This window comes from Leopardus geoffroyi, chromosome C2 (genome assembly GCF_018350155.1).
Source record: "Leopardus geoffroyi isolate Oge1 chromosome C2, O.geoffroyi_Oge1_pat1.0, whole genome shotgun sequence".
NCBI classification, from domain to species: Eukaryota; Metazoa; Chordata; class Mammalia; order Carnivora; family Felidae; genus Leopardus; species Leopardus geoffroyi.
Genome location: NC_059333.1, coordinates 73,433,421 through 73,447,957, shown reverse-complemented (window position 1 = coordinate 73,447,957; position 14,537 = coordinate 73,433,421). Strand labels below are relative to the sequence as shown.

At 41.1% G+C, this 14,537-nt stretch overlaps 1 protein-coding gene across 12 annotated transcripts in view; it reads right to left on the bottom strand.

Moving 5' to 3' along the window:
* Window positions 1–10,262, bottom strand: part of ACAP2 (ArfGAP with coiled-coil, ankyrin repeat and PH domains 2) — a 151,290-nt gene extending 141,028 nt beyond the window's left edge. For 7 of the 12 annotated variants that reach the window (XM_045502532.1, XM_045502538.1, XM_045502544.1 and 4 more), the window contains exon 1: window positions 9,918–10,219. In XM_045502532.1, coding sequence (XP_045358488.1) covers window positions 9,918–9,970 — 53 coding nt within the window. In that variant the 5' untranslated portion in view covers window positions 9,971–10,219. Of the gene's footprint in view, window positions 1–9,229; window positions 9,388–9,917 lie in introns of those variants that run through there. The other 5 variants (XM_045502533.1, XM_045502539.1, XM_045502542.1 and 2 more) reach the window with 4 other exon arrangements.
* Window positions 10,263–14,537: the final 4,275 nt, after the last annotated feature.

Genomic DNA, 14,537 nt, shown 5'->3' with positions numbered 1-14,537 from the left:
CATCAAACTTCCTTTCAAGGATACAAAAGAGGAAAGGGAATTACCATTATTAAGTGGGTTCCTCCCTACCTACTTCTATGAAATACAGTATTATTCTTATTCATGGAGGCTAAGAAAAATTAAGAAACCTGCCCAAAGGTCTCTCACTACCAATAAGTGAAAAAGACAGAAGTCAAACAGATCATCTGCTTTTAGAGTTTATATACTTGATCCATATTCACTACCCTAAATAAGTGTTCTCAGTACAAATTATGCTTTGCCCTATCAACGGCACAGAAACTTCCAGTTAAATACTACAGGTTAGATACACCCATTTACCTCCATTTTCTCCAAAGTCCAATTAAAATGACAGGAAAAAAAATTTTTTTAAGCGCTAATCCACAAAGACAAAAAAGAGAAGCAATAACAACAGTAGCAACACAATTCTGGCAACTGAAAGGCAGATAAAAAGAACAGTAACTCACTTAGACCAGAGTCTAAGTCTTCAAAGTGCACTGGTAAAGCCAATTTGAAGCCAGAAGACTCACAATACAGAATCCCAAAATAGTTACTGAATATATGCTGAACAATGATCATGAGCAGCTTTCATGTGCTTACCGACCATGTGTATATCTTATGTTTATCCAAATCTTTTGTCCATTTTTAATTAGGTTATTTGCTCTTATTGTTGAGTTGTAGAGTTCTTTATATTCTTTGGATACAAATCCCTTAAATGATTTGCAAATATTTCCTACCACTCTAAAGGTCGAAGGTTGTCTTTTCACATTCTTGATGTGTCCTTTGAAGCACGAAAGTTTTAAATGTTGATGAAATCCAATTTGTCAATTTTTTCTTTAGCTGCTTGTACTTTAGGCATCATATCTAAAAAACCATTGCCTAATTCAAGGCCACAAACATTTACTTCCATGTTTTCTAAGAATTTTATAGTTTTAGCTCTTATATTTAGGTCTGTGATCCATTTTGACCTAATTTTGCATATGATGCAATACAGGGGTCTAAATTCATTCTGTTATATGTAGGTATCCAGTTGTTCCAGCACCATTTGTTTAAAAAGTTATTCTTTCTTCACTGATTATGCTGGAGCCCTTGTCAAAACCTGGTTTACCATAAACGTAAGGGTCTCTGGACTCTCAATTCTATTCCATTGATCTATATATATCTTGCTTTAATGCTAATACCACACTGTCTTGATTACAATAGCTTTGTAGTGCTTCTTTTTTCATTCATTCATTCATTCATTCATTCATTCATTTATTTATTTATGAGAGAGACAGAGTATGAGCAGGGGAGGGACAGAGAGAGAGGGAGACACAGAATCTGAAACAGGCTCCAGCTCCGAGCTGTTAGCACAGAGCCCAACACGGGTCTCAAACTCACACACCACCAGATCATGACCTGAGCCAAAGTCAGACACATAACTGACCGAGCCACCCAGGTGCCCTAGCTTTGTTATGTTTTTAAACTGGGAAATGAACCCTCCAATTTTGTTCTTCTTTTTCAAGATTGTTTTGTCTATTCTGGGTCACTTGCATTTCCATATGAATTTTAGGATCAGCTTACCAATCTTCACAGAAATTAGCTAAAATTTTGATAGAAGTTGTGTTTAGTCTGTAGATCAATTTGGAATATTGTAATCTTAATAATATTAAGCCTTCTGATCCATGAACATGGAATATCTTTCCATTTATTTAGGTCTTTAAGTTCTTTCAGTGATATTATATGGTTTTCAGTGTTTAGTCTTATACTTCGTTGGTTAAATTTATGTTCATGTATTTTATCCTTTTTTGATGCCACTGTCAAATGGAATGATTTTCTTTGCTAGTACACAGAAATACAAATTACTTTTGTACACTGACCTTACATCCTGCAGCCTTGATGAACTTACTAGTTTCAACTGATTTTGGTAGATTCCTTAAGATTTTCTATATACAAGATATATAATCTAAGAGTAAAGACAATTTTACTACCTTTTTTTTTTTAAGAGAGAGCATGTGTGAGCGGGGTAGGGGCAGCAGGAGAGGGAAGGAGAACTTTAAGCAGGCTCCATGCCCAGCACAGGGCCCAAGACAGGGCTCGATCCCAAGATTGTGAGATCACGACCTGAGCTGAATCAAGAGTTGGATGCTTAACTGACTGAGCCACCCAGGTATCCCACTATTTCTTTATTTATATAGATACCTTTTATTTTTCTTTCCCACCAAATACTCTGGTTATAACCCCCACTACATTGTGGAACAGAAGTGGACAGACTTTTGTTCATGGCCATAAGGGAAAACTTTTAGTCTTTCACCCTTAAGTATGATGTTAGCCAGGAATGTTTCATAGATATCCTTTACCAAGTTAAGGAAGTACTCTATTCATGCTTTATTATTTTCACCATGAAAGTATTTTCACCAGGAAAGTGTGTGGGATTGCCAAATGCTTTTTCTGTACCCATTAAAATGATTACAGAGGTGCCTGGGTGGCTCAGTTGAGTGAGCAGTCGACTCCATTTTGGCTCATGTCAAGATCCCAGGTTCGTGGGTTCAAGCCCCATATCAGGCTCCATGGTGAATGTGGAGCCTGCTTGAGATTCTCTCTCCCTCTCCCCCTCTGCCTCTCTCCCTCACTCACACTCTCACTCTCTCTCTCTCAAATAAAAAAAATAAATAAATAATACATAGTTTTTGCTCTTTATTCTACTAATGTGGTATATTACATTCACTGATTTTTGCATTCCTGGATAAATCTTACTTGGTCATGATATACAATCCTTTTTATATATTGCTATATTGGGTTTGCCAATATTTTATTAAGGACTTTTATAACTATTTATAAGGGATATCAGTCTGTTGTTTTCTTGTGGTATCTTGGTAGCAGGGTAATACTAGCCTCACAGAATTACTTGGTCTGAGTGACACCTCCTCTTCTATTTCATTTAAAAAGTTTGTAAAAGAGTATTGTTAGTCACCTTTAAACACTTGGAAGAATTCTTTGGTAAGGCCATCTTGGCCTGGGCTTTTCCTTTGGGGAAGCTTTTTGATTCAGTCTCTCTCTCTCTCTCTCTCTCTCTCTCTCTCTCTCTCTCAACTCTATTTAGATTTTCTATTTCTTCTTGAGTTGGTTTCAGTAAATTGCATCTTTCTAGGAATATATCCATTTCATCTAGCTTAACTTGTTAACTTGTTAGAATTATTTACAGTGTTCTCTTATAACCCTTTCTGTTTCTGTAGGACAAAGCAATAGCCTCCCTTTCGTTCCTGAATCTAGCAGTTTGAGTCTTCTTTTTTCTTGGTCAGTCTAACTAAAGACTTGTCAATTTTACTGATCTTTTTGAAAAACTAACTTTTGGTTTCATGACTTTTTCTATTGTTCTTTGAGTCTCAACTTTCATTTATTTCTGCTCTAGTCTTCTTTATTTCCTCCATCTGCTTTGAAATCAGTTTGCTTGAGATGGATGGTTTGATCACAGGTATTTACAGGTGTTTACAGGTATAAATGTCCCTCTAGGCACTGCTTTAGCTGCATCCCATAAGCTTTGGTATGTGGTTTTATTTTCATTTGTCTAAAGTATTTCCTAATTTCCTTTATGATCTCTTCTCAAATCCATTGGTTACTTTGGAGTATGTTACTTAATTTTCACACATTTGTGAATTTTTCAGATTTTCTTCTGTTACTGATTTCTAATTTCATTTCATTGTGGTTAAAGAACATATTTTGTATGGTTTCAAAACTTTCAAATTTACTGAAGCTTGTTTAATAGCCTAACATATAGCCTATGCTGGAAAATGTTTCACGTGAACTTGAGAAGAATGGGAATTCTGCTTTTGTTGCATGACATGTTCCATAAATATCTATTAATTACATCTATTATAATTATACCTATTATATAGCCATTTATTATATATCTATTATTATCTTGTTTGTTTATACTGTTGTTCACATCTTCTATTCCCTTGTTGATCTTCTGCTTAGTTGTTCTACCCATTATTGAATGTATTTAGAGGTGCCTGGGTGGCTCAGTCCATTAAGTGTCCAACCTTGATCTTGGCTTAGGTCATAATTTCACAATTCGTGCATTCAAGCCCCACATCGGGCTCTGCACTGGCAGCATAGAGCCTGCTTGCGATTCTGTCTCCCTTTCTCTCTCAAAAATAAAATAAACATTAAAAAAAATATATTTATGTCTCCAACTCTCTATTTGTTCCTTCAATTCTGTCAAGTTTTGCTTTATGTATTTTGGTGCTCTGCTAAATGCATGTTTGTAGGTGTTATGTCTTCCTGATGGATCGACTATTTTATTATTATAAAATGTCCTTTATCTTTAGTAATTTTTGTCTTAAGATTTATTTTAGCTGACATTAGTATAGTCATTCCAGCTGTCTTTTGAGTATTGTTTGAATGAGTTATCTTTTTTGTCCTTTTACTTCCAATCTTTTTGCACCTTTGAATCTAAAGTATGCTTTTGTTTTAACTTTCTTAAACATATATTTATTTTTGAGAGAGAGAGAGAGACAAAGCATGAGCAGGGGAGGGGCAGAGAGAGACAGAGCTACAGAATCCAAAGCAGGCTGCAGGCTCTGAGCTGTCAGCACAGAGCCCAAGGCAGGGCTTAAACCATCGAACAATGAGATCATCAAATCATGAGTCGGGGGCTTAACTGACTGAGCCACCCAGGCACCTCTAAAGTACGCTTCTTATATGAGTTTGAGCCCCACACTGGGTGTGATTACTTAAAAATAAATAAATAAAAATAAACGGTTGTTAAAGAAAAAACTAAAGTATGTTTCTTGTAAACAGATATAGTTGGATCATCACTGAAATTTTACATAAGAAAAAGTTTTAAAGAAATTAGGCCAAAATGCATTAAAAAGGCATACCCTCTTCTGAAATTGAAGAAACTACTGCAAATACAAAATACTCAAGAACAGTCAGTAAATTTCTGAAAAAAAAAATTATGGTAAACTTGTCCCACCAGATATCATAACAGACTATAAAGTATTGTAAATATTGACATTTGAAGAATAGATAAATACATTAGTGAAAAGGAGTAGAATACAGAAAAATACATACGTATGTATGTATGTAATATTAAATCAAGAGGGAGAAAATTATTCAATAAAAGGTGTTAGGACAAGTGGCTTCCATTAGGAAGGAAAGAAAAGTAGATGATCTCTCAAAACTAAACTCCAGTTGCATTACATAAAACTAAAAATTACTTTGAAATGACAGAAAAATATCCTATAAATAATAATGGGATAGGGGAGACTTTTCTAGGCAATACACAAAAGTCAGTTTTTAAATTTCTGTATGATAACAAACATCATAAACATACTTAATGCAAATTTAATTAATGCAGCTAATTAATGCCTGTGGCTTGAGAGAGAGCACAAGAGTGAATTCACTTCCAGGTCCACCATTTGAAAATCTACTTTTAAGAAAGTGAATTTACGGGCACCTGGGTGGCTCAGGAGTTTAGGTGTCCAACTCTCGATCTCAGCTCAGGTCATGTGAGTGTGGAGCCTGCTTGCAATTCTCTCTCCCTCTCTTCAGACCCCTCCCCCACTCGCACCTGCATGCATGAGCTTTCTCTCTTTCAAAATAAATAAACATTTTTTTTTTTAAGTGAATTTAACTTCTCAAAAGATTGAGTTTGGGATTTTTTTATTTTAAAAATGAGGATAATTCCTACCTCACAATATATTTTAACATTCAGTGAGAGAATAGCTATAAAAGCATGAAATCTGGCACATTATAGAAGCTTGTTCTTCCTTAGTTCAACTTAAGTTGGTATTACATCAAATGAAGAATTACAAGCTGCAATGGGGAACAGCAGGATTCCTGTATTTTGGTTCATGATAAAACTACTTTATAATTAATTCCATTCTATTGTGTCTGAAAGAAAACACATTTCCCCTCATCCCTCGCCCACTATATTTGCCGTGTGTAAAGTGTCAGTTGTTAAGAGTGGATCTGTTTCAAAGATGGAAGGTAAAGTGGCAATGCAGCCAGGATTGGCACTAGTTTAAGAGCAAAACATAACTAATACATATATAATTACATCTTATGTCAATGTCTTTCACCCATTAAAACATTTCTCCACAAAACATCTTTTTTAAGATGGTTTTCCTAAGTTCCTTCCAACAAGGATCATATCTGAAATAGAAACTACAAATGGAAAACCTTCAGAATGGTGCACAATAAACACCGGCTAGGATAAAACATAAATGTATCAGGTAAAGACTAAAGTTTTAAAGACTTGCTAATGCCAATATTTTTACATTTGAACACTGGTTAGAACAAAAATGCTTCAGAATTCAGAAAGCGCAAATTCATTCAACTTTTTGTTTCAAACAAAATATTCACTTCCTGCATGAACCATAATATGTTTAAGTAAAGGAAAAGCACAATTTTTTTTTTAATTTTATAAAATTTTAAAGAGCAACTACACAAAAATTTAGGGTCCAAACAAATTCAAACTTCTTCAAGATATGTTGGTCAAAATGGAAAATTCCCACTTAAAAAAAAAAGTACACTTAAACGTGTACTTTCTTGTAGAGTTTTAGATGAACAAGATTTTGACCTTTAGACTGGTTTTTAAAAAACTAAAAAGGGAATTTTTATTTACACAAAATTACACAATGAAATGTGCCCTCCAATCTAAAAACAAAACCAAAAAAATGCGCTTTGGAACGTAAAAGTAACCATTGGCTTTGGCTCTATTCAAATTACTAAAGACAACGTTGCAATAGTAACATCCTCTCCCTACTTCAACCAATCCCCCCACTATTTTCCTTATCAACTTAGCAAGAAAATTAATGTTTACACTTGAACACTGATGAAATTTTTCTTCAGCAAGATCTGCCTTCTGCATCAATTCTACAGTATCCAAGGTAGTTATGTCTCCACGCCAGACTTAAATGCCACAAGATTCGTTTGTGAAGGTGCACCTGGATGGCTCAGTCAGTTAAGAATCCGACTTCGAGGGGCGCCTGGGTGGCTCAGTCGGTTGAGCGCCCGACTTCAGCTCAGGTCACGATCTCACGGTCCGTGAGTTCGAGCCCCGCGTCAGGCTCTGGGCTGATGGCTCAGAGCCTGGAGCCTGCTTCAGATTCTGTGTCTCCCTCTCTCTCTGCCCCTCCCCCATTCATGCTCTGTCTCTCTCTGTCTCAAAAATAAACATTAAAAAAAAAAAAAAAAAAAAAAAGAATCCGACTTCGAGTCAGTTGTGATCTCCCAGTTCATGGGTTCAAGCTCCACATCAGGCTCTCTGCTGTCAGGGTGGAGCCTGCTTCAGATCCTCTGCCCCCCACCCAAGCTCATGCTCTTGCTCTCTCTCTCAAAAATAAACATTAAAAAAAATTGTATATTTTTTTTAAGATTCACTTGTGAAGGAAAATAAAAGTAAGAATCAGTTTTAAAAAAAAACAACACAACAGATCAGGACACTACAAGGAATAAATAGTGTAGCTGCCTTACTATGAGAAAACAAAAATGAAAGAAAAGAAGCCCAGCCCTCACAAACCTAATATGAAAGATTCAATATATCACCCACAACATGCACAATACTCTTAAAAGTCAAGTTTCTCTTATACATAAAGCATATGAGTAAAAGACTCTAAAATATTCTTTTCAAATGCTATACAAACTTCATACTAATGGGGTTATAGAAAGACTGGAAAAATTAGGAATGTGAATGATGAGACTTATACTTCTCAGCGTACTTCCCTCTTTCGCAAATCTAATCTAGTTCCAAAAATGTATACCAGATATTAGAGTTCTTTGGATCTTGATTTCTCTTCCCAAGTTGCAGCCAACGATAAGTGGAATACTGGAAGCAACTCTTGAAAAATCTCTAATATTTAATTAAAATTGAACAGACATTATATTCAAGTTTAACAAAATTCACTATAATATTCCATACAACTTAATCAGTATCTTTCCCTCTTATTTTATATTCTTCGATTTCAAAAACAGAGACATCACATGGTCTATGAACAAAACCAGTGGCTACAAGTATTTCCTTATCACTTCTCTCAACTTTTTTTAAAACATCGAACTTAAAATGTGAAATAAATTGAGCACACAGCCACATTCTCCAGAGGGAAAACGCTGTTACTTCATTAAAAAAAAAAAAAAAGTTGGGGCACCTGGGTGGCTCAGTCTGCTAAGCTTCCAATTGTTGATTTCTGCTCAGCTCATGATCTTGTGGTTGGAGGGATCCAGCCACACTTGGAGGCCTACACTGACAGCAAGGAGCCTGCTTGGGATTCTCTCTCCCGCCCCCGCTTCCCCTCCCCTGCTTGTGTGCTCATGCTCTCTCTCTCTCTAAATAAATAAACTTAAAAAAAAAAAAAAAAGGCTGAGTCATATAAATAAAATTCACAAAAGGCAGAGTATTCTGAGGTACACTTCAAAAATTACTTCATTCGCCACAGTCTGGACTGTAACCTACAGAGCTGTCCTAAGCAACCCATGTGTGTCTCCTCCGGGACCTTTATTCACACGGAGCATAAAACTTTTAAAAACTAATACCAACAATAGCAATCAAACCAGATGCAGCTTTTTACAAGCAACAGCCCTAGCCCTAAGCTCCAAATAAAATTAACACTCCTCCCCCGCCAAAAAAAAAGCAAAAGTCAAAACAAAAACACGTTCTTAAATTTTCTCTTAGACGTAGGAGTTCCTTAGTTTTACAATTCTTTTTCTTTGCTTTTCACTGAAAAGAGAATGGGAAATCAGTGATAAGAACGAACAGTGAGTTCCCAGGAGAAGGATACAAGAATTTACAATGAGGCTTGGCCTAGAGATCATCGGGCACACACACACCAATGCTCAGGGAGCGCTTTCAAGAAATGTCAGTGTCTAACTCAAGTCTATGGCCGCATTTTTTTTTTTTTTAAGGCCCAAGGACAGCCTTATAAATGGCCATAAAATACAATCTATCAAAACTATTCTCCAAAAACAATTAAGAGTGTCCTAGGATGCCCGGAACGTCAAGAACAAGTACTTTGGACGCCCTCGGGACTGCCGCCTCTCACATGGGAAGCAGGCCAGCCCATGTGAATCGGAGTGCCACCACGTCGGTTTACGTGACAGATCCACTGGGAGCATCCGAGTGTGATCCGGGGCCCTCCCGGACGGACGCTGCTGGAAGAGGAACACACATGCAATCTTCAGGGCCCTCCTACTTCCGTTCTCAAAACAGAAATGCACTGTTTCTCTTAGTCCTCAGCCCTCAGCCCAGTACCTCTCGACAGCGGGGAGAGCTCAAGTGGAAAGAAAAGCAGACCGTCTCGCGTCAGGGTGCATAGAATGCGGGTTGGTCAAAGCCCTCCCGCCCCCAACTCCGGTGCAAATCCACCGCCAGCGCCTCCCGGAGCGCCCCCCTGGCAGGGGACACGCAAGCAGCAGCAGTCCCAGTTCGCCCCACTCCTTCCTCCCCGGGGTAAGGGGGAGCGGAAAAGCGCAAAGAGGAACTAAGTGAACTGCAAGAGGGTGCCCTGCAAGCTCCTCAAAGAGGGGGTGGGGTGGGAGTGGAAACGAAGAAGGAGCGGAAGGAAGGGGAAAAGAGTAGCAAGAGGAAGGGGACGAGAGCGCGCGCCCGCAAAGGGCACGAGTCTCCGGGGACGCGGCTGCACCCTGGTTCCTCGAAGCGGACGGTGCTCCCGGCGTCTGGGGCGCTCCTCCCCAGGGCAGAGGGTGAGGAAACGGGACGAGGGGGCGACGTCCCCCTCCCGGCCCAGCCTCAGCCCTCAGCAAGGGTCGGTTGGGGCTGCAGTGCCCTCGCCGGGTCCGAGCTGCGACAACGGCCGCTGGCCTCGTCGGAAGGCGCGGACTGCAGGGCCCTCGGAGCGCTCAGCGGGCCTGCTTTCACGCCCCCACCCCCGGGGGAGGCAGCTCCGGGGTGACCGCCGCTGGGCGGCCTCGCCGGTTACCTGAAGCGGGGCGAGTCCTTCAGACACTCTTCGAAATCCACCGTCATCTTCATCCTGCCTCCGCCTCGCCTCGCAGGCGGCGTGAGAAGAGCCGAGGGAGCCGCGGGAGCGGCTGCGCTGGGGACAGACAGCTACGGCGGGCGCACGGCCGCGACTAGCGCTGCGCGGAGCTGCGGAGGGCGCCTCGCCCGCTGGTCATAGCAGCCGCGAAGACGGTGGCGGCAGCGGCGGCTCGTCAGGCCCCAGTCCGGCCCCTCTTCCTCCCGCCCCCAGCTGAGCGGCGGCCACAGGGAAACCGCCCGGGAGTGACAGCCTCCGCCAGCCAGCCACGAAGCCGGCGGCCAATGGGAGGGGCTTCCGGAAGCACCGCCTGCGGGCGCTCCGGCAACACACCTGAGCGACGGCAGCTCGAGCCAATGAACAGCGCGACCGTGGGTGCCTCCTTGCCACAAGCGTCCCCGAGGGCCAACCGGGAGGCGCAGGAGTCGTTAGGCGGGACGCACCGGTTGCTGGGAGGCCAGCTGCTGAGGCTCCTTGGGAAGGAAGTCACGTGGCTGCGCGCCGCGCTTCCCTCGGAGCCTCCGCCTCTTCTCCGGCTTCTCAGCCCCGCCCTGCTGAGCTGCCAACGCGGAGGAGCCGCCGCCTGCAGGTCTGAGGAAGGAGAGTTGCTTTTCAAGGCAGCTTTGGCAGAAATCTGTAGAGGCTGGGAGTAGAATTACCGAAGGAAGAGATAGGCTAAGCCACCACTTTCTTTACGTTTAGAGAAACTGAGGTCAGGAGACGAGCGAGGGTAGCTTTAAGGATAAAATCCGCCTTTCACTAACTAACTCCACCTTGTAATAACTTGGAAATATCTCCCACGTATATCTTCTCATATAACTAAGAGACTATTTCCTGAAGGAGCTGGCATTTGGGGTGAGCATCGAAAGGTTCAGAAGGATTCCGACAGGTAGAAGTAGGTCGTTTCGTATGGAGGAAAGCTTTCAAAACCGCTGAACACATTTCTCCTTACTGACACTTTTCTCTCAGTAGCTTTCACCAGTTCAAAGATGATAGGGTTCTGAAAATCAGGCTCACTTCCTCCAACTTGCAACACCTGCCCACCGATCCACGATCCACGACTGATTTGGAGCCGTGCAAGATATGCATCGCCTGATCCAACCAGGCAGGTATTTCGGATTTTAAAATGCCATTGACTGGGGGGAAAAAGGATACATTATATTTAAATGTAACCCAACCTAAAAAGTATAAGTGTATCCATGAAAATGCAACAAAAAGAGACACCTGGGTGGTTCAGTGGGTTGAGTGTCCAACTTGGGTTCAGGTCATGATTTCGGGGTTCCTGGGTTCCAGCTCCACCTTGTGCTCTGTGCTGACAGCGCAGAGCCTGCTTGGGATTCTGTCCCCTTATCTCTCTGCCCTCCCCCCTCAAAAAAAATGAATAAACATTAAAAAAAAATTTTTTTTAATGCAACGTAAATGTTGTAACAGCATAGTGGTTGTGAGTGAGAGTCTGGAGGCAAACTTCCTGGATTTATCTCCTGTCCTTATGGACAGCCAAGTGAAGGTAACACCACTGATCTGATAGAGTTGCCCTGAAGCTGAAATAAGAACTCTAAAGACAAAATCCAGTGCCACATAGTAACCATTCAGTAAATGTTGGCTATTATCATAATTGTACCACTTTCTTCTTCGGTGCCTTAATCAAAGTTTAAATGTAAGCTTTCTCACTTCCACTGCCTCAAGTCTTATATAACCATTTTGACCATCTGGCTAAGTGTAGCGTGATGGCATGATGTTTTACATAACCCATGGTTGTATCTTGATCTCCTTGGCACCTTTAGAAATAATATACAAGCACTGTTTATGTTTCTTCTTTGGTTATAAACGTGGTTTCTTTTTTACTTTATTTTTTTATGTTAATTCTAGTTAGTTAACATACAGTGTTATATTAGTTTCAGGTATTCAATACAGTAATTCAAAACTTCTATACATCACCCTGTGGTCATCAGGACAAGTGCATTCCTTAATCCCATCTATTTCACCCATCCCCCCCGCCCCCACCATGATCAGTTCTGTATAATTCAGAATCTGTTTCTTAATTTGTCTCTCTTATTTTTTTCCCTTTGCTTGTTTGTTTTGTTTCTTAAACTCCACATGAGTGAAATCATATGGTAACTTGGTCTCTTTTTTAAATTGAATTGCAAATCCCTGGAATCTACACAGCTTCTTTTGATAACTGGAAACTAATGACAGTTAAATGTTCAGTGTCCTCAGACACTTCAGTTGGTCAAACCAACCTCTTCTAGATTTGTAACTTCTGTGTCAAATTTAGAAAGAGAGGTGGCCATTTCTACATTTAACTGTATTCCTGATGCATGGCAACTAATCTGTATGTATAATAACTTACTGTTTCAATGCTTCAATGCAGTGTAACCTTTTGGAAGAGGCCTAAGTGACACTGGGATTCAAATTAAAATTCAGCTGCATGGCACCATCAATGAAAATTACTAAGCTAATTATCAAAAATTAACATTTTCCTTCTGTAGACAGCTAAATTTATGTACACCCAGTTAGTGATAACACCGTCAAAAAATTTTTTCTGCCCTGTGGCAAAGCAAGCATTTGGGGTTGTCAGTTGTAGAATATGTCCTAAATTAAGAAATATTAAAAGTGGGTTAGGGTGGGAAGTAAGTCTTAGAAGTAACATAATACTATGATTCTTAACTTAAAATAATGAAAACCAAGGCCCCAAGGTATAGAAATACCTTGCTGGGTGACTCAAGCTAAACACAGGCCCCCTGTCACCAGACTAACTGCGAACTGCCCGCTCTCCCCTTTAGAATTTGACCTTTACAGGTGCAGCTCTGTGAAACATTTCCTTTTCATCCATTTCATGTTAAAGATGCAGGGGCGCCTGGGTAGCGCAGTTGGTTAGGCGTCCAACTCTTGACCTCAGTTCAGGTCTTGATCTGAGTCATGACTTCAAGCCCCAAGTCAGGCTCCACACTGGGCATGAAGCCTACTTAAATTTAAAAAAAGGGGGAAGGGAGGGGAGGGGACGCCTGGGTGGCCTAGTGGGTCCGGTGCCAGGATTCCTGGGTTGGATCCTCCACCCTCGCATAGGGCTCTGTGCTGACAGCTGGGAACCTGGAACCTGCTTCAGTTTCTGTAGGTCTCTGTCTGTCTGTCTGTCTCTCAAAAACAAATAAATAAACATTAATAATAACAATAAAATGTGCAGCTCCAATGCCACCTCTTTCAGGAAGTTTTCTCAGTTTGCTGGATACAGTCCTCTCTTTTCAACACACAGTGATAATTAGTAATGAATATTAATGATCGAGCCTTAAATCTCTCAGAAATTTCTTCTCCCCAGACTTCCCAATTCCTTCTTCCAAAGTCTCTGGAACCCTGTATCCCCATAGCCCTTCCCAGGATGCTTTTGATTTCCTCTGAGGATAATTTTAACTATAATGTCCTCTTGAGCAGACGTTGTTCACTACACCTTCCCCAATCCTCCCAGGCCAGGATACACAGTCAACAAGGATCTAACTCTTGACAACTTAGAATTTACATTCCACATTCATACCAGAATTTCTTGTTTGGGGCTAATGTCATCTAGGTACACCACTATCTTACTGTCCTCATTGCTGTTCTCTACCAATTTCCCACTAACTTCCTGCCTTCTCCTGGCTAATTGCATTGCAGATTATCTTAAGAACAGGGAGTTATGATGAGGGTAACTATGGGCAGGTACTGAAACTGGGAAGCCCATGAACCCAGACATCTCTGGAAACTGGTTTCCCTCTCTTGGTGGCTATATCCTCTCTCTCTTTTCTCCCCTGCTGCCCAACTCCTACAAGTAGTTCTCTCTTCGTGGGTTCTGTTCCCTATGGGCCTGGCTTGCATATAATCCCTCATTGCTACAGATTCCTTCAACAAGTTGGTTGTCAGATGGTTACAGCGGCCGAGCACATGATATAAGTGAATGAAATTTGCCAGGTGTAAGCAGTATAGGGGGATGGCACCCATGCTGAAGAGGGAAGATAGTGCGTTGAGCAGACTGCTCAGCTCCAGTCTGTTTTTGCCATACCAGGCCTTCAGATTTTATAAGAGAAGCCAAATCGCCAGATTTTAATGTGAAACTTCCCCGATTTTCAAATGTTGGCAACACTTTCAAAAATTAGAAAGCATTGCACAGGTCACAAAAATAAGTTTCAGGGCCACTCTGCAGCTCCTATATATTTTTTGACAATTCTTGATGTATCCTTTCAACCTATGCTCCTGGAGCTTATCGCTTTATCTGTTTCCTAAATCCCACATCCCAGGAGAAAATCAGATCAACCCAGCTCATCTTTTCATCACAAGTCATACAGGTCCCCAGCTGGCAGATAGGAGGGTAGGATTACCCAATTTAATCATTTGTACAGGAATGGGGGTCAGGATGGTAGCTGCAGGACAGCTGCCCAGTAGACAAGGCAATCTCCCTAAGCGAAGGTATTAGTGATTTGGTCCCATATAACACAGCTAGTAAGCTCTCATGTTTGGCCTCTGACTCAGTCTGCCACCCCAACTCCTGCCACCAGCTAAGGTGATTTCAACATTCATTCTTTCTTTCTT